The sequence below is a fragment of the Lutra lutra genome, chromosome X (assembly GCF_902655055.1).
Source record: "Lutra lutra chromosome X, mLutLut1.2, whole genome shotgun sequence".
Lineage (NCBI taxonomy): Eukaryota > Metazoa > Chordata > Mammalia > Carnivora > Mustelidae > Lutra > Lutra lutra.
Window position 1 is genome coordinate 65,754,632 of NC_062296.1, and position 20,104 is coordinate 65,774,735.

General features: G+C 39.8%; 1 protein-coding gene across 1 annotated transcript in view; it reads left to right on the forward strand.

Moving 5' to 3' along the window:
• Window positions 1–921: 921 nt before the first annotated feature.
• Window positions 922–20,104, forward strand: part of RPGR (retinitis pigmentosa GTPase regulator) — a 54,314-nt gene continuing 35,131 nt past the window's right edge. The window contains 9 exon segments of the mRNA XM_047715696.1: window positions 922–1,288; window positions 3,045–3,083; window positions 3,086–3,169; window positions 3,658–3,750; window positions 5,186–5,248; window positions 7,491–7,649; window positions 9,102–9,251; window positions 12,344–12,502; window positions 17,596–17,751. Of these exon segments, the coding sequence (XP_047571652.1) occupies window positions 1,126–1,288; window positions 3,045–3,083; window positions 3,086–3,169; window positions 3,658–3,750; window positions 5,186–5,248; window positions 7,491–7,649; window positions 9,102–9,251; window positions 12,344–12,502; window positions 17,596–17,751 (1,066 nt within the window). The 5' untranslated portion in view covers window positions 922–1,125.

A 20,104-nucleotide genomic window follows, 5' to 3' on the forward strand; every position in this document is an offset into this window, starting at 1 on the left:
CTCTGTTCTTTATGAGCCTTTGCCCACGATTTACTTTCTGCCCAGAGCTCTCACCTCTCCCAGCTTCTTCCAGTTCTTAGATTTAATGATGTTTCTTCAGATAAGCATTTCTTAACTTCTCACACCAGGCCAGTGCTCCCCATTAAACACTTTCTTAGTACCCCCCACTTTGCTCTGCAAGTAAATGATTATTTGTGTACTGCCTCGTTTACTCTCTCCTTCTGGTTTTAACCAAACTCCCTGAGAAAGTCAATAATACACTCTTCTCCACACAAGGTTCTTGAATCCGGCTTCTAGCTGGTGCCCACAACTACCACATGTACATACATTTCCTCATCCTGGAACATAGCTTTTTGCCTTTTTGTTTTATGGTGTATGGGAAACTAAAGTTTGTAGGAAAATATCTCTGAACGAATTCTAAAGCAATGGTGGTCTGCTGTTTGTGAATCTCTTTGTGCATTTCCTGTCAGTAGTGGATGTCACACCTCAGCCTTCTCAGGGAGGACAGAGGGAGAGGTCCAAAGGACAGGTTGGGCTGGCTAAGGTAGACCCTAGCTCTCCTCCTTTGTATAATCAACACATCCATGAGGGATTAACATGAACCACCTTACAGGATTGCGGTAGGATTCATTCATTCGAGAAAGATTTAATGAGCATCTAGTATACGGTCTCCGGTTACATGCTGGGAATACAAATGCGTTTTGGATATTTAGCAGAGTCCCTATTTCATTTATAGTTAGAGATGGTCACTTATTACTAGTATTGTTACGGTTATGTGTCGACGTTTGCCTGTGTCACATAGTCTGAGTGACAGAGTATGTGATATTTGTGACGTTTGTCATTACGCTTACGAGGTCCCTGCCGGGCCTAGATAAACCACCACCATCAGCGCGCGGGCTCAGAAGCATCCCTGCGCGCGGCGTGGCCGCCCCTCTCCTCCCGGCCACCAGAGGGCGCGCGGCCTCTACCGCCCCGCCCGCTGCGTCTGCGCCTGCGCCCGCGCCGTGCCTGCCGCCCGGCCCACTGTTCTCGTCCCCCGTCTCCGGCCCCGCCTCGCGCCCCAACGTTCCGCCTCCGTTGCCCCTAGCGGCTGTTTGTTGACTTCCGGGGACGCGGTAGTAGCCGATGTCCGGGGTGTCGCTATGGGGGCCCGGGGGGCTTCCGCGGCCCGCGTCGGGACTGAGGCACTGCCATAGGCCCCACCGAGTCGCCCCCGCCACCTTTCCGGGTCAGGCGCAGGCTCCCCGCATCCCCCTTGGCATGGGGGAACCCGAGGAGGTGGTGCCCGGTGAGTCGCGTCCGCGGGGGTGGTGGCGGGCCGGGAGGGAGGGTCCGCGGGCGGGCGTGCGGCCAGGTCCCGCCTCCGGGCGGCCCCGTCGAGGGAAAGGCCCAGGCAACGGCCGCCGGACTGGGTCTGGAGCTCGGGCCGCGTCTGGTTGATAGTCTGAGAGGAGCAGAAAGGAAGGGCAGGGGGAGCACGGGGAAGGGGTGCTTGTGTTTTTTTTTTTTTTTTCTTTCTTTCTTTTGAAATAAGCTTTCGATGAGTTTCTCGAACGCAGGGGCAGTTTTTACCTCCCTATAAACTTTCCCAAAGTACCCCCTTCGAGGTCCCCAAGACCCAGTTATGTATTGAATGCAGTAAAGAGTGGGTGACTAGGGGGCGTGGGGTAACAGACGAGAGGGGAAAGCGACTTAGAGAAAAGGGGCGGTGCGAGCCATTAACGAGTGCTCCTGTAAAACTTTTCCCCTGAGCTGCAGAAATACGTTTGACATTGTGACGCTGTGCCACACGTATAGTGTAACAGAAGTAAATGTTTCATGAAGTGGTGCTTACTCTAACCACTTGGTTGCTCTCAGATCTGTCGTATAGTACATTCCTTTGAAAATGATAATCGTGACCTACTAAATTGATTTTCTCACCCACTAATGGGTCAAGACCAAAAGTTTAAAAAAAAAAAAAGTACTGGATTACAGCAGTATCAAGTGTGTGTGTGTGTGTGTAGCGTTTTCTGCCATGTTCTTCTCTTTAACATGATTAGATTCCTGACCTGGAGTTCACAACCTAGTGAGAAATACTAGAAGGTAAACAAAATGATAGTACCATTTCACAATAGATAATAACTACTAGGGGACAGAGCGAGCCACCAAACCTTGGCTTGGGGTGAGGGTATCAGGGCAGGCTAACTGGGAAGCCAGAATAGAACAAAACGAAATTACTCATTCTAGAAACACCCAAAGTGTGTTATAGAACCTGGCCTCTCCAATCTAAGTAATTGGTTTCAATTGACACACCTCACAATTGTTCTCAAAGGGTTTTTCATAGTGGCTAGTCCCTGGCACATTATCATTTATTATTAATACTTATGTTCCCTATATTTATGGCACCCATTAGTTTCTTTCTGTGTGATTATTCTCCTTGAGATTTCCTCAAAAGTTGGATCTGGCCTCGTGTGTGTGTGCGTGTGTGTGTGTTTAAATGGTTATTGAGAACTGGTAGGGATTTTTGGTCTCTCTCTAAAATGGTACTGGACCAAAATAGTTTGTGAATACTACTCAGATCAGGTAGTGTTTAATGACTTAAGAGTGTTAAATCTCAACATGCTCTATGGACATGATGCTAATAATGAAACTCAATACTGTCCTAGTCCCGTATGTGGAGAGAAGCCTTCAATCAGGCTAGACCATGAGGTGTTGTTAACCAGTGTTAATAGGGCAGGATTGTTATCAATCAGCTCATTCCAGGGAGCAGATGGTCCACCTGGGGAAACAGACTTTCAGTAATGGAGGACTGCCTTACCTTTTTTTTTTTCTTACTTTCCTCCAATAAATGAATAATACCTATTTAGTAGATTTCATAAATAAAACCACAATAAAGTCTGAGGAGTAAGACTGAATTAAGGTAGAAAGAGGATGTAAACAGTGCTGGAGTGGAAGCAGAGCTGCCATGAGACAAGGAATCTGTACAGATAAGTTACCGAAAAAAATATTTTGGTAACAGACGACATAGTAAAAGTTGTAAAATAGAAACTGTCATATATTTGCAGGTTCGGGTGCTGTGTTTACATTTGGAAAAACTAAATTTGCTGAAATATTCCCAGCAAATTTTGGTTTAAAAATGACATACCTACATTTCTTTCATGTGGAGATGAACATACTGCTATTGTTACAGGTTAGTACTGAAATCCTAAGTGAGGATGGTAATCCGGAAAGAATCCTATATGTTATAGATGAGCCGTGTTTCGAACATGTTGAATATACTTTCCTTTACCAGAATAATGTTTTTTCTGTCTTTCATCAGAGATTTCTTGATAATGTGTTGCATCAAGAGAGTGTTTTAAATTTTAAATCCCCTTGGCATATTTAAATAGGATTTTGTATAAATGCTACTTTCTTGGAATAAATTTATTTTAATATATCTATATAATCAAACGTGATTAATGCATAATCTTAGACACTTTTTACACCTAACAGAATCTGGTAACCTGTAATGGACAGCTAAAATAATTCCTTTTAACCTGGGCAAGGTAACCTGTTTCAACACGGGAAAGCAATACAACTTTTAAGTGTAGCCTTTTTTATTGCTTTGTGATGACTTCGTCTCTCATCACTTTATGTTGAAAATGCTTCAATTTCTTATGTCTTTTTCCTTCCCACCAGGAAATAATAAACTTTACATGTTTGGCAGTAACAACTGGGGCCAGTTAGGATTAGGATCAAAGTCAACTATTAACAAGCCAACGTGTGTCAAAGGTTTGGGGTCTTTTCTTCTTTATTGCTTTAAATACTTAAACCTCATAAAGTACTTTTGTATTGATTGTGATGTTCTTTAATATTATATTAGGATTAAAAAAAGCCTTAGTTCTTTATTTTCCATTATTTACTTGACTATTATTGGTGTCTGACTTTATTTTTTACATGATAATCAGAACTACTTTTATGTGTTAGGGTCTAAAAATCACATTGCTTTTAAACCCAAAGAACACAAAGGAAGTAATGATTCTTCGGTATTACACTTGAATATCCTTTTATTTTGCCTGTTTGTTAACCTGCTTAAATATTACTGTTATTGTATATACAAAGACTAACCAATACAATATATAAGAATTTTGAGCTTTGTCTCATTTGTTAAAGTTGTGGGCATCATGGTTCTAGGTAGCTGTTGGCTTTATGAATTATACTTGACCCTGCTGTATATAGTGAGTAGATGTACTGAATGAGACATTGGGCCTAGGGGTTGATTAGTAGTGTCCTTACAAGAACAGGACAAAATATTTTAAATCAGGACTGTCCCAGAAAATATGGGATATATAATACCTTTACAAAGCTTTCCTGGCATTATGTGTAAAGCTTCTGTTTGGCTGTAACCTGTGAACAGGTGATGGAGATTCCTTGGGATGTGACAAGAGCAATATTCTTAATCTTCCTAGCCAAATTTGTAATTTCAGCTCAAAATGTCAGTGTAGTTTAGCATATCCATGCTATTTACAGATAATGTTATGGAATTTTCAAAGTATTCCACTTGGTCAAAAAGTATTTATTGAGTACAATCTACTAAGCCCTGGGTTTATTCACATGATCTTTACTCTCAAATATCTAATAGCTGAAGTAACAGGATTGTCTAGACTATGAGATCTTTGACACCAGAGACTCTGTCTTAGTGATTTTTGCAGCCTCTATGGTAAGCACGTAGGCAGTGTTCTTTAAATCTCTTTTGAACATGTAAATGAATGAGTGAAGAGCTTTACCATAGGTTATACCTGTGACTCTTGGACTTGTAGTGTTTCACTGTGTGAGATAGAAGGTGAGCTTGGCAATGGCGATAGCAGATTAGGGACTAGGTGATTAGTTTGGTGAGGAGGCAGCATAACAGTGCCATGAATCTCAGTACATATTCATTACCTGTGGACATTTTAAAAACACTTAGATGCCTAGGCCTTACCTCAGACCTGCTGACTCAGATTCTCCAGGGGTAGGGCTGAGCTATCTGTACTTTTCTCAAAGCTCCACTGGTCATTATGATGCACAGCTAGTTCTGAAAACTTTTGGCTTATTAATTAAGAACAACTTTGGAGTCAGATGGGCTTGGGTTTAAAATCTCATTTCTACTGGTTAGTTACCATTTGACCTGTGTTATTTATCACTGTTGTAAACATAAAATCTTTTGTCATTTTTTAAATATTTTTAGCTTTAAAACCTGAAAAAGTGAAATTTGCTGCCTGTGGACGGAACCACACCCTAGTTTCAACAGGTATAGTATTCAATCTGTGTGACTTCCTTCCCAATTTGAGGACAGCGTTCTCACTCCAGTATGGCTTTATAAAATTAATAGAAATGGTACCTTGGCAATAATAAGATTAGGATTTTTTAAAATATAAATGGTTAGCACACTTGTTTGCCTTTGAAAATACATAGATAAATGTTACATGCCTGCAGAAAATCCTGGATTATGTCAAGGGGCAGCCCATCCTTACCTATGTGTATACCTCGGGGGCCGCCCGCTCCTGATCTTGTGCTTTCCTCTTTTCTGAGGGTGAGTGGGACCTACCCCCAAAAGGCTATTGATGTGAACACAGTTCCAATTAAAATCCAAATGGGCTGTGTATGTCTGTGTGTAGAAACTCACAAGGTGCTTTTAAAGTTTGTATGGAAGGGGCGCCTGGGTGGCTCAGTGGGTTAAAGCCTCTGCCTTCAGCTCAGGTCATGATCTCAGGGTCCTGGGATCGAGCCCCGCATTGGGCTCTCAGCTCAGCAGGGAGCCTGCTTCCTCCTCTCTCTCTGCCTGCTTCTCTGCCTACTTGTGATCTCTATCAAATAAATAAATAAAATCTTTAAAAAAAAATAAAATAAAGTTTGTATGGAAAAGCACAAGACCCAGAATAGCCAAAACGGTTTTGAAAAAAACAAAAGCAGAGGACCACCACTACTGATTTCAAGACCTCTAAAGCCACAGTAATCAAGACATCGGGCTACTGGCAAAAAGAGAGACAAAGATTATCAGAACAAAACAGAGTCCAGAAGTAGACCCCCACATATATGCCCAACTAATGTTTGGCAAAAGTGCCAAGGCAATTCAATGGAGAAAAGGTAGTCTTTTCAACAAATGCTCCTGGAACAAATGGACATCCAGGCGCTGATCAGCGAGCTACCTTTCCTACCTCCTTCCCCCCACCCCCTACCGCCCGCCCCCATAGCCTCTTCTGTGTTCAGGTTATTCTCATCGTCTCTGGCTCCTCCTTGGCCCTTTCCCCTCATTCATACCTTTGCCTTGCTAAAATGTCTTTCTCTTATTCAGATTCTTGTCTTTTAAGATCCAGTGTAAGTCTTCTTCCATGGAGCTTTCTGTGGCTCTTCAACTTTGACTCATGTCATCCTCTGAACTGCTTAAGCATTCCACCAACTCTGGTTCACCCGATATGTGTTAAATTCCATGGCCTTGTCGTATGTTCCATTGGAAAGCTAGTCTTGGTTCCTCAATTAGATTTCATCTTTTCTAAAATAATATCTTAAATTTTTACTGACTCGGGCTGGTTTTGCTCACAGTTTCCCCTATAATTTAGTGAGGCTTTAACTTCGTGTGCATCTGTATGACAGATATAACTAATTTTTAATATGTGTGTTTTTAAAAATCTTCATTACTTTTGAGCTTACTGATGATTTTTATTATCTAGGCATGATATACTTCATATTTAATTAATAAAGTAATTAACACACATTTATATAGTGTGTACAACAAACAAATGCCGTTCTAAGAATTTTATAAATGTCAGCTAATGTGATCTTCATACATGATCGGGCGCGTTCAGGGTGGTATGGCCGTAGACTAATGTGATCTTCATAAACAGCTCTGTGAAGTAGGCACTATTCTTATCCCCATTTTGCAGATGAGTAAAATGAGAGCCCCTGTGAAGCACAGCTTGCCTAGGTCACACACCTGACGAATGGCAGGCCAGCATTCACACCCAGGAACTCTGGCTCTCCAGTCCTTTCTCCTAAAACACAATACTATACTGCTTTCTTGTTTAGCGAGAAAATTAAAATACACATAGAATTTTCATGTTTCTAATTATATTCTTTTTGGATTTGCCTCATTTTACTCATTACATATTATATCTCAACTTTAATGGGTATGGAAGTTAAAATTAATGAACCACATCTCTTTTAAAATAGTTTGATTTGGATTATAAACTAATTTGGAAATTACTTTTCTCTTTTTGCTTTGATTTAATAAAGCAAGGAAATACATTCTGCACATTCTGTGCATTTCAATTGCTACTTAAGCTCTAGACCAATTTAGAAAATCTCACAAAAATGTATAACCTTGCTTGTTTTGCTTGATTTTTGACAACGAATTGAAGTTGTTCACCAAATGGTAGGATAATGTCAACTTTCGGCTTTCTTCACTGTTAATAGAGGAAATATCTGGAAACTGGCCTGTCTTGTAAAGATGGTGACTGTAGTATATGGATGTTTCTTTCCTTTTTCATGTGCAGAAGGAGGCAAAGTATATGCAGCTGGAGGAAATAATGAAGGACAGCTGGGACTTGGTGACACTGACGAGAGAAACTCTTTTCATCTAATTAGTTTTTTTACTTCCCAGCGAAAGATTAAACAGCTCTCTGCTGGATCCAACACTTCAGCTGCACTAACTGGTGAGACTTTGTTCCACATCAGGCTGGGAACCGTCCCTTTCCTTTAGACCAGGATAAGCCAACTGAGTCATCTGACCCCAGTGTTCTGTTTCGTTTTCTTTCATTAACCATGTGTTTTCAGAAGACATAAAAATTGAACTTTGAATCATTACGTCTAACCCCAGTTTTGTGCTTATCTGGGGTTAGACGTAAACACACACGTAGCTGCCATGCTTCCATCTACTCCTGTAGATACTAAATATTCATCCTGTGTTCTGGACATTATATTTGCAGCTCTAATAAGTTGCTGTCAGAAACAGAAATCGGTTGGATATGTGTTACCAGAATATGGTCTGGGGGGTGCCTGGCTGGCTCAATCGGAAGAGTACGTGGCTGATCTTGGGTTGTGAGTTTGAGCCCCACCTTGGGCATAGAGGTTACTTAAATACACTTTAAAAAACAAATTACACAGTCTCTATTGGTCATTGCATCTCTCTGCCCTCCCTCTCTAAGCCCATATGAGAAATGTCTTTAACATGGGAGCCAAGGTACCCAGGGTGTCTGTGAAGGAGCTACAGTGGGCTTCTCTGCTCCAGTAGGGAAGCTGAGTGGCCCCTGGCGCTGCCGCTCCAGCTGCCAGGAGGGCTGGAGTCACATGGCGGCCCCGTGCCCGCAGTACGGTCCACCGTCCTTAGCCTCTCAATGTCCTCGTGGTTCTGATTTTCCATTTTCCTTTCATTTGGCTTATTATTAAACCACTTCAAAGTTTTAAAAAATTTAAATGAATTAAAAGACGTAAGTCTTGATAATTTCCTTCCTAAAATATTTTGCCTAGCTTCACTTCTTCTTCCCTTGAAACCCTAATCAGAAAGAGCACAAGCTGCTGCTTTCTGGAGATGCTCTGTGTGCTCAGGTGGTTCCCTAATCTCTGAGGTTGCAGTGTGTGTTTTCAAGGATAAATTGTAAAACAACAAGAACAACAACAACAAAAACCCTGAACTGCATTTCTTTTTCTTTTTTGTTTTTCTTCAAAACATTAAAACGTTTATATAGTGTTCTTAAGAGTAAGGTCCTCCAGGCCCTTTTGACCAGGGACTTGTCCAGGAAAGGTCCCGGGCTGCCCATGCTGTCGTTCAGTTCGTTTGCAGTCTGAGTGCTTGAGAGGAAGAAACATTTGCTGTTTGGAGATGGTAGACTAAGAAAAGGGAAGAATATTCTGTCTTTGCTGTTGAGATAAAAATATGGACACGAAATGCATCATGTTATCCTCTGTCCTTTATCATCCTAGAAGCCTTTCCTGTTAGAAATTAAACTCTTATGCAGCTAGCTGGTGTGAATGTCTTAGTAGCACTTTTCTATCAAGACACATAGTTTTTCTGAATTAAAGAGTAAGTGCTGTGTTGGAAAATATAATAACTTGATAGCCTTGCTACCTCCTAAAACCTTGTTTTCCTCCTTGTATTTTCTTTGTAGAGGATGGAGAGCTTTTTATGTGGGGTGACAATTCCGAAGGGCAAATTGGTTTAAAAAATATAACTAATGTGTGTGTCCCTCAACAAGTGACCGTTGGGAAACCTATCTCCTGGATCTCCTGTGGATATTACCATTCAGCTTTTGTAACAAGTAAGACAGAACATTTTGGATTCATCATGTTACCTCCTATTTCTAAGTGTTTACTCAATTGATAATAAAATCTAACTCTCTGCCATACTGTGGAAATAAGGCCATGGCAGTCTGTAATGAAATAATTGTGGTCCATTTTTGGTCACACTGTTTTCTCCATTTTAATAATGAGAGTTTACTTTCTCTGAGACGTTAACTTTTTTAGTGAATATTAGAAAAGCAAAATGTGTATGTTAGAAACTTCTAAACCTTGGTTCTCAACTTCTTGGATTGCTTGACATTGGAAGTGAGATCTATGGGCCACTTTCCATTGGGTGCACTTGCCTCTGTACTTAGACCTCGTCTGCTCTTGTCCTGCTAATTTGCTTTTATTGGTTCAGTAAGGGAGTCATAGACTTCCATTGTGAGAGCAGGGATGTAGAGTAGCTGGAAAGGGAAGATTGCTCAGTATGAGACAGGATTTCCTTTGCCGAACTTTGCTTAGCATCCCCAATCTCTCCCTTTCTGGGGCTCCCTGGCAACCTTTATCTGCCTTAGTTAAATATTTGAAATGTTAGAGTCTGTGTCTACACAGAGAGTGGTAGAAGTATGATCATTCCATCTTATTGGTGTTTTTTTTTTTTTTTTTTAACAGCAAAAACACCTAGAGGAAATAGTTTTCTGGCCCCTTTTAGAGATCTCTAAGTCTTTGTTATACATTCTGTGCTCCTCAGATTCAGATTTAGAAAGTGCTGACTGACCCATTACTGTGGCCCTCAGATTTACCGGTGAATTGGTAGCACCATGGTACCAAGAGAGGGCAAACTCTGACTCAGCTGCCATTGTTTGCCACTCTATCAGCTTGTATCTTGGACAGACTAATAATAAATATCATCAAATGAGGGAATAAGTGAATAAACAATTAACTGTGTTCTTTGGCGCAGTGCTACCTACCAACTTACTGGCAACTTTCTGGCTCCTGGGGTTGGTGTAGTGCTCACTTTGTTTATGAGACAAACAAAAAACACAAACGGAAAAACACAAAAATCCCAAGCAAGAGCATTGTCTTATTTAGATTTTAGCAAAACTGACAAATTCAATTTTATGACTAAACTCTACTTTCAGCCAGTAGGAAAACAAGGAATTGCTCATTGTAGCCAACAGGCATTACATGGGGCTTTTTTGTTTTGTTTATATTTATGCCTTTTTAAAAAAAAAAACAGCTTTATGGGGTGGAATTTAAGAAAGAAGACAAACGAGCAAAGGGGAAAAAAAGAAATTAAGAATCAGACTCAACTGTGGAGAATAATCTGATGGTTGGGGGCAGGTAGGTGGGATGGGTGAAATAGGTGAAGGGGATTAAGGAGGGCACTTGTCATGATGAGTACCTGGTGGTGTATGGAAGTGTTGACTCACTATATAGTATACCTGAAACTAATATTAAAATTAAAATTTTAAAAATTAAAAAAAACATACACAAAACCAGCTTTATTGACATATATAGCTCACATACCATACAATTCACCCATGTTAAGGTGTGAGGAGCAGCAGGAATGTATAGACAATAGTGGAAAGAAACTCATCTGCACCTAGTAGCTCTTTTCATATCAGAGGCAAGAGGCATGGGAAAAAGAGGAAGGGAGCCAGAAGAGCATTTCAGTGCCGGTGCTAAATACTTTTTAGAAAGCTGTGCTTCAAAAAATTTCATTTTCTGTGCAGAGCACTCCAGAAAATCAGTAGGGCTGGGTTTGTAGTATTTGACCAAGTTTTCAGTGGTGCATACTATGTGTGTTGGATGTCCCACAACCTCCCTAAGTTCTGTTTTGCTAGGAGAACTCTCAAGCTGCAATAGCTTGAGTTCTACTCACAGCTAAGATTTATCACATCAAAGGATACAGAGCAAAAATGGCTGGAAGGAGATCTATGTCCTCCAGGGTAGTCTCACATACACTTCCTAGTCCTTACTCTTTGCGGCACAAGACATGCTTTGAACTACAGGGATGTGTGCGTAATGTCCCTGCCCAGAGAAGCCCACTCTTCTCAGGGTCTTTGGCTTCTGTGTGGGAGTGCTGATTGTGTAGGCACACCCTGCTAGCAACTACTTACCGCCACTGAAACTCTGATCCCTTAACAATGAAACCAAGTGTACATCATCAGTGTTGATGGTTGTTCAAAGCAACCCTAAGGACCTCAGTTGGCGTAATTTGCTGTTTGGGTTACAAAACAAAATCATCAGTCATTAACATAACACTCCAAGGGCCACATTCCCAGGGGTTGGTCAGTGACCAATCATTGTTCTCTTAGAGACACGCAAATAAATACATAATAAACAACCAGATTTACTGTGTTACCTCTCTCCTGACATGAATGGCGACAGGTTCTGTGTCAGATTAGGTTATATATCTACAAAGGTTTTTAAATTCTTGCTTGTAGAACTCCATTCAGTTCATAGAAATGAATTCTAAGAAGTTCCTGCTTTCAAGAAGCTCATAGTCGTAGTGTGATAAGTATAATAAGACAGCAAGTTAGTAGTGTTGGTATGGACAAGACCGTGAGTAAACGTCATGAGTTCCTTGATAAAAGAGAATCTGGAGGAAGTGCCATTGAATTGAGCAAAATCTTCTATTTTAAGGCTCAGTCAACATATTCACACAGAAATGCATTTCCTTAAAACCAGTTTCATAAAAGCAATTATTTATTTAACAAGCATTCATTGAATATTTCGTATACCAGACATTGCTAGGTTCTTGGAATACCCAAGTGAACAAGACAAAATCCATGTCCTAATGGAGGCTTAGTGTCTAGTCATTTTTGCTTTACTGTAAAAGGAAGTAGAAGTAAGATGGTTTCTATGTGAAACAGCTAAAATCATTTTCTACTTCATTTGTAGCGATGGTCGTGAATTCATAAAGAAATTGGATTAGCATAATCAAGGAGAAAAGAAAATCTTAGCTTTATTTCCTTACCATCCAGTAAAAATACCTTAAGGAAGTGTAAACTGATCAAGTTGTCATTTTCTAAATTTTTTATTGAACATGAGAATGTGTACCCCAAACACTAGTATTTTGTCCATAATTATGCCGTCCTTGATCATTGTTATTTTCCTTCAACAGCAGAGGGAGAACTGTACACATTTGGAGAACCAGAGTCTGGGAAGTTAGGTCTTCCCAATCAGCTGCTGGTCAATCACAGAATGCCCCAGCCAGTGCCTGGAATTCCTGAAAAGGTGGTCCAAGTAGCTTGTGGTGGAGGGCACACCGTGGTTCTCACAGGTACGTGTGGCTCCTGCTGCTCCATTCCCTGCTTTCTGGGGTGGCTACTAAAAAAAAAAAAATTACACTCATTTTCTTCTTTTGGGATAAAATACTTAACATCTGATCCAATCTCCTCACAGATTTTTAAGTCTTTAATACACTATTGTTATCTATAGGCAGCGTGTTGTACAGCAGACCTCTAGACCTTACCTTGCAAAGCTGAAACCTTATACCCATTGATGAGGGGCACCCCTTTCCCCCTCCCAGCCCCTGGCGCCACCATCCTAGTCTGTGCTTCTAGGAGCTTACAAGGTTTGCATCTCTTTTCATTAAAATCTCTAGCTTTGATTTCCATAGTTACTACACATCTTTGGCCTATGGAAGAAAACTGTAAGTAGAAAAAAATAAATCTTGTGGAATTGTTTTTGCCAACATAATGGACATTTTCATGATCTTCACATGTTTATTGGCAGAAGATAATTGTTTTTAGCTTGTTTTCAAGGATAGACTGTTTTCCTCGTGTGTGTGTGTGTGTGTGTGTGTTCTGTATTTCTCTAAAATTGGTATAATTTTTCCTGAAATACCTTCTTTCCCCTGTTCATGCTATTTTCTACATGTCATTGATAATTCTTCTCTTATGTTAAGAATATAAAACTTGGTAATTTCTTTTGCATTTTTGTGTTCTATTATAGTAATTCAAAAAGTGTTAAGATTTTAAATTACAGATAATAAAAGAAAGTTAGAACCTTATTAGCAATGTCAGTTTTGACTTCTGAATGTTATATTTGGTATGACATGTCATTTTTCAGGGTTCCAGTCAATCTGGTAAGATATACACACTACTTGATAACATGCTTACTGAATCGCTGCCTCCAGATTTGTTCAGCATTAACTTGAGTAGCGTACAGGGAATACAGCTAGTGAATTGTTAGATTTTTTTTTGGTCTGAAAGAAATTAACAAGTTTCTGAAGTCACCACTTAATCTTCAGTAACCCAAAGTTAGCAGTGTTGTAGGCAAATTTTGAATAATACCCAGTTCTCAGATGATATGCTTAATGTTGCTAGGTGATTGTGCGATATTTTATCTTTTGAGTTTCCTCTCTTACATCGCTTTTCCTTGACTTTTTGTTCTAGTCCAAGTCATGCTTTTTAAGTGGTGATTTCCCAGAATTACAATTCCCAGATGGAATCTGTTTCCAAGTTAGAAATAATTTTTTTCCAAGGCCTCCATTCTATATTTGGAAATAATTCTGAGGTTTAAGATTTCTTTGAATTTCTGTTAACAAAATGGATTTTCATATATTTTTGAGAAGATTTATTTTAGGAATTAAACTTAGAAATTAATCTTTATAAATTATCTGAAAATGCATTCTGTAGGCAGAAATTCAACTTATTCTTTATGTGTTCTATAATTTCTCTAGTTCAAACAAATTTATTAGGTGACTGAAGGTTATTCTAAAGAACACAAATGTCGATTATATAAAAATAACATCTCAACTATATATTATAAAGTATTGTTACATAAAATGAGCACCCAGATAATCCATGATACTTTTAATTATGCTTAGAAGTTTAAATACACAGAAGTGTAGGGTTTTTTCTTTTTGCAATATTATAGGCGTTTAGCTTTCTGTGGACTTAATTTTGAGGTTAAAAACTATGTTGCCAGAAATTATTCTGTCTAGATTTTTGCAGACTTTGGGATCTCACAGACCAGTAAAGTTATTGTATTTTAAGTTTTTTAATCTTGTGACACAAATATGAAGACCAACAGATGGTTTTGATCTTCTGATTTGCATTTGACTAAATGAGGGCATTGCAGGCCAAATGCAACCTTTTCACCATTATATCATAAATAAAGGGGCATTTCAAAATAAAAATTAAGGAGCTCTCACTTTTATTGTAAAAGACACCCTCTTAAATTATATTCACTTATCTCTATGGAAAATTTACTGCTTTGCCTATTTATCACATTTCCCCATGGACCTGTGAGAGCTTTATTACAAGCCAGCCCTGGTGAGAAAGCTGTATTCTGGAGTACAGTATGGATATAATAGTCCTAACTGATGAAGAAATGGACCTGAAGCACATACTGATTATTAGTTTGACTAAGTACTAAACGGAATACCTAAGAGTTTATAGGATACTTTGAAGACCTTAAATGAAAGAAAAGAATAGCTAACCATCTGTTCTAGATCTTTCCCCTCACCAAAGGAAAGGGTTTGAATAAGATGATTTTATGGGGGGCCTTCCCTAGCATTGTTTTTCCTTTTGTCTATAACTCTGATCTTAAAATCTTTCTGGGTACCATTCATAAAAATACTTCAAAGATAATTTAAATTAGTTCATTGCCAGTGAATTTATTTAAAATGTAATACTCCATGTGACCATAAGAGGTGAGAAAATTAAACTACTGGTTGTGGCGATGCTATGATTAGTTTCTCCTTTGAATCGGGGAAACAATGGACTGCTGAGAAAGGGTAAGTGAGGCAGAGTGATAGATGTAATCTCGTATGTCTTCATCAGCGTTAGCAAAAGCCAAGAAAGTCCTGGTTGTAAGATAGGGTCCACAACGAAGTCTGGATCTCAAGGAAAAATAAGAACTTACCTTCTCTAGATTATATATATTTTAAAGATCTTATTTTTTATTTTATTTGACAGACAGAGATCACAAGTAGGCAGAGAGAGAGGTGGGGGGGAAGCAGTCTCCCTGCTGAGCAGAGAGCCCAATGCGGGGCTCGATCTCAGGACCTTGGGATCATGACCTGAGCTGAAGGCAGAGGCTTTAACCCACTGAGCCACCCAGGCTTCCCTCTAGATTATATATGGACAAACTCATGATCTCTACAGGGCAACAAGTTACTGTTCATGAAATCAAATGTATTCTGAGAAACCAGAGTAGTATTCATATGAAGCCACCTACTAAAACCTGTTTTCCTAATAGGGTATCATTTGTCAGCATCGAATTACATTGTTAAATGTTAAAAAGATAAGACCGAAAATTATATTAGTTGTTACATGTTTAAAAAAAAAAGAGTGTTAGGTCATTAAAAAAAAAGAGAGAGAGGAGACAAACCATGAGACTCTTAATCTGACAAAACAAACTGAGGGTTGCTGGGGGGAGGGGGGTATGGAGAGTGTGGTGGGGTGATGGACATTGGGGAGGGCATGTGATATGGTGAGTGCTGTGAAATGTGTAAGCCTGACGATTCACAGACCTGTATCCCTGGGGCAAATAATACATTATGTGTTAATAAAAATAATTAAAACATTTTTTAAAAGTGTCATTGCTGCTGATCAGCCAAGTACCTGAAAGCAAACCCAACAGGGTAAGGAGCAAAACTTTTATCACGTGATTCAGGCTGCCTAAATGGCCTCTTTCACAGGCTCATCTCAGCCCACGTAACCTAAAGTGGTCATTGGCCAGCTAGAGGTGGACACTTGTTTTCATTTACCCAGCATTCTACTGTTCACCCGACATTCAGAATTGGTGACATGCCATGCGGTTATTAAACTAATTTTTACATTAAAATAAGGATGTTTTGGGGGCGCCTGGGTGGCTCAGTGGGTTAAAGCCTCTGCCTTAGGCTCAGGTCATGATCTCAGGGTCCTGGGATCGAGCCCTGCATCGGGCTTTCTGCTCAGCAGGGAGCCTGCTTCCTCCTCTCTCTCTCTGCCTGCCTCTCTGCCTACTTGTGATCTCTGTCTGTCAAATAAATAAATAAAATCTTTAAAAAAAATAAGGATGTTTTGCCATAACCTCAGTGTGGCTTCATATCCTTGACACAGCCTGTTTTCTTTAAGAGGTATGAGCTCTCTGTCTTATTTGTGAAGTGTTATTAGACAGGAAGAATGTAAAACCATATGACAGTAGATAGTTATGTGTTCATCAGGATCCTCCACTGTCAGAAATGAGATGAGTTGATTAGTTTTTAGAGAAATGTTCTTAAAACAAAATGTCCTAGTGTGTGTTAAAATCTGCCTGAATGTTTTTTCATGTAAGCCTCCCAGCAACTCTGTTAGAGAGGAATTATAACATCAGAGAGTTTAGGTAACTGGCCTGCTTTCCCCCTCTAGTAATAATGGAGGTGTGGACTCCTCCCCGAAACCAAAGGTCTTCTTCCTCTTCCTTCTGTAGCATAGAAAGGTGATGTGTTGGGGTTTGGAGAAGAGACCATGCTTCCTGACTCAGGGCCAGCCAGAGTTGTGTGTCTAAAGGGACCCTTTCATCACCACTCACTTAGCCTGTTTTTGTGCTTTTCCATCTCTCGAGAACATGTGAGCTAATGTTTAATAAGTTATTGGAGGTCCTTTGGAGTCACTTAAAAAACGTTAATATCAAGGAAAAGCTTTTGTCCCCCTTTCATTATTACGGCACTTCTTAGTAAAAGAGCTTTACCTGTGAGTTAATCAAGCATATCTACAGTGAGTTTCAATTCTCATGCAAATTCTCCTCTGAAATTGTTTTACAAAATAGATTGTTCTGTTAAACTATTTTTGAGAAGTAGGAGTTTTTCTGTAGGAAACACTACTCTGTTTGTTTGTTTGTTTTTAGATTTTATTCATGTATTTGACACACACACACACACACACAGATAGCGAGAGAGGGAACACAAGCAGGGGAAGCGGGAGAAGGAGAAGCAGGCTTCCCACTGAACAGGAATCCTGGATCCTAGGACTCTGGGATCATGACCTGAGGGGCAGACGTTTAACGATTGAGCCACCCAGGTGCCCCACTGCCCCCCCCCCCCCCCCCCCCCCCCCCGCTCTTTTAAGGCAATGAAAGGAATTAGCTTAATGACAACTGATGCTATTTTGAAAGAGCTAAGTGGTAATTATAGGGACATGTTAGGTAGCTCACTGACTGATGTGTCTTTAGCAACTCTTTTTATGGTTATATGTAAAAGGTAAAATCAGGCCCATGCCCTAACTTTTTTCCTCTCCTTCATCATTGAGAACGTGTACCTAAGTATTCGGTATTCTTACACCGATATTTCAGAGGCACCTAACTTTCATTATGAAAGTTTGAATGTCACAGTTTTCTAGATATGACGGTGACAGTTTCTGCTTCCCTGCAGTCTTTTTCTCATATTTGCTTATTCCCTTTCAGAGAGAGCCGTGTATACCTTTGGGCTCGGACAGTTTGGTCAGCTGGGTCTTGGTACCTTTCTTTTTGAAACTTCAGTACCCAAAGTCATTGAGCATATTACAGATCAGAAAATAAGTTCTATTTCCTGTGGAGAAAATCACACAGCTCTGATAACAGGTACAGATGAGAATTTCTGTTACATATATCTAGAATGGGGTATGTCTTACTACGAAATACAAACTGTGTGGAATGAATGTATCTAGCGTAAGCAAAGGAATCAGTGACTGAGAAAATGGAAGTTCTTGTTTAATATGCCAAAGTGTAAAATCGTAAACTCTTTTTTAATATTTTAGTTCAATTTCAAATCAGTTAGTTTAGTTCAAATTTCAAATGATCCAAAGATTAGAACCTCAAAACAAGTCAGTGCTGTCAGAGGTAATATCATAATATTATACTTTGTCAGAAGGCTGGAATCTTTTTGAAATTGCATCAGTTTGAAGGCTCTTAACTCTGCTCAGGCCAGAGGGAAAAGTCTTACAGGAAAGAACTTTTAAAACGTTCTCCATGTTCAGTCTGACCCAGCTACGTACAGGCTGAGTTAATGCCTGTGAAGCTTTTGCCGCTAGGAGGTGTTTTTAGGAGTGACTCTTTGCTACTTCCTCCGCAGGGATAGAAAGGCACCTCAAAGGGCACTAGGCAGATACCTGGCTCCCCTAGACCCTTTACTCTGTACTTTCTTCTTTATCCAGGGAGACACTGCTTTGGGCCTACTTCTCAACCTCAAAAACTAGGTGCTGCTAATATGGACTCAGTAAAGAGTCTCCTCTAGAAATAACTCACTTCCCTGTAGGTAATTGATAGACTCCACAGTTGTGATTGCTTTGGAACAAAAGCCCCTGAAATTCACTATTTCTATCTCACATTTCTATCTGCAAATGAAGTAAAGCTTTAAAAAGGCAGAAATCATAGAGTATTTTGAAATAAACGAGATACTGATATTTCTCCATTTGTTTCCTTCTTTCTAAAAAAGCTACTGCTAAATGGAACTCATCTAATGGTATCTAGTTGGGGCAACTAGTAACCCACAAATACAACGTATACTACCATACACTGTTCCTCCTTCCCCAAAGAGCCTTTCAGAGAGAACTACCTGCCCATTTTCAAGTGTCAATGTCCATGTTAATATAGCATGAAATAGAACTATATAGAATGTAAAGAATTATTATTCATTCATAGTCCCAGAAGAATTGTTGATATGTATCCCTTACTGCAAGGTCCTAATGTCAATTCACTGTCCTTAAACTGCTGTTTTTCATCATCCCTAAATTGCCATTGATGGGAAATACATACTTTTTATGGCTCATCTAACACACAATTAGATTATTTGGTTAAACTTTCATGCTACTATTTCCCCTGATGAAAGAACGTATAGCACAAACAATTGAACGTTATTTTTGCTTGCTTTTTGCTCATAAAGCTTCCTCAGGAGAAAGGTGTTATGAATGTTTTTCCAGGACTAATGAGAGGTGTGTAGTGAGTTATCTGTAAGTTCTTACCAGTTCCGCATTATGTAGCCAGTGACTCGTGGTTTACAAAAGTTTTCAAGTTGGAAGTGCAATCAGGTAGCTTGGATCAGAGTTTATCTTTTCTGGCCAAAGATAATCAAGTTAAAACACAAAGCCTAAAAATTAGCACTTTGGGTAAAGAAATCAAGGGTCAAAAGAGGAAGAAGAAGAGAAAAGAATGATAAGGAATGTATATAAAGAAGGGAAATAAGTAGCTGATGATAAGAATTCTAAGAGTCTCAATTTGGGGGTTAAATACTGGTTATTGTTTATTAATAGGGGATCTTTTCTGCCTATTAGTTTTTTTTAAAGCTTTGTTTATTTGAGAAAGAGCGGTGAGTGAGAGGGAACAAGTGCACAAGCACGAGGGGCAGAGGGAGAGAGAATCTGAAGCAGACTCCGTGCTGAGCACAGGGCCCAACACAGGGCTTAATCTCATCTGACTCTGCGATCACAACCTGAGCTGAAACCAGGACTCAAACACTTATCCGACCACGTCACCCATTCGCCCCTCTGTATTAATTTCTGAGCTTGACACTTACTGAATTATTATTTCTCAGCATTTTTCCTTTGGTTCTCTTGGATTTTCTTAGTATGAGATTACTTTGCCATCTTAAACTAGAAGTTCCCACATGTGATCTTACCATTTCCTGGCTTAAAACCATTCGTTCAATGTATTGCCATTAAGATAGAGTTCAGAAATTCTTAATATGAACCAACAGGGTTCTCTGTGGTATGGTTCTTTCCTACCTCTTCAGACTCCTCTCATAACACTGTCCCCTTTGTGCTCCAAGCACACTGGTTGCCTTTCAGTTTCTTGACTGTGTTATGCTCTCTCTTGATTCAAAGCATTTGTATGTGTTTTCCTGTAGCTAAAATCCTAATCATCCTTCAGGTCTGTTTAAAAGCCTTCCCTAGGGGCGCCTGGGTGGCTCAGTGGGTTAAGCCGCTGCCTTCGGCTCAGG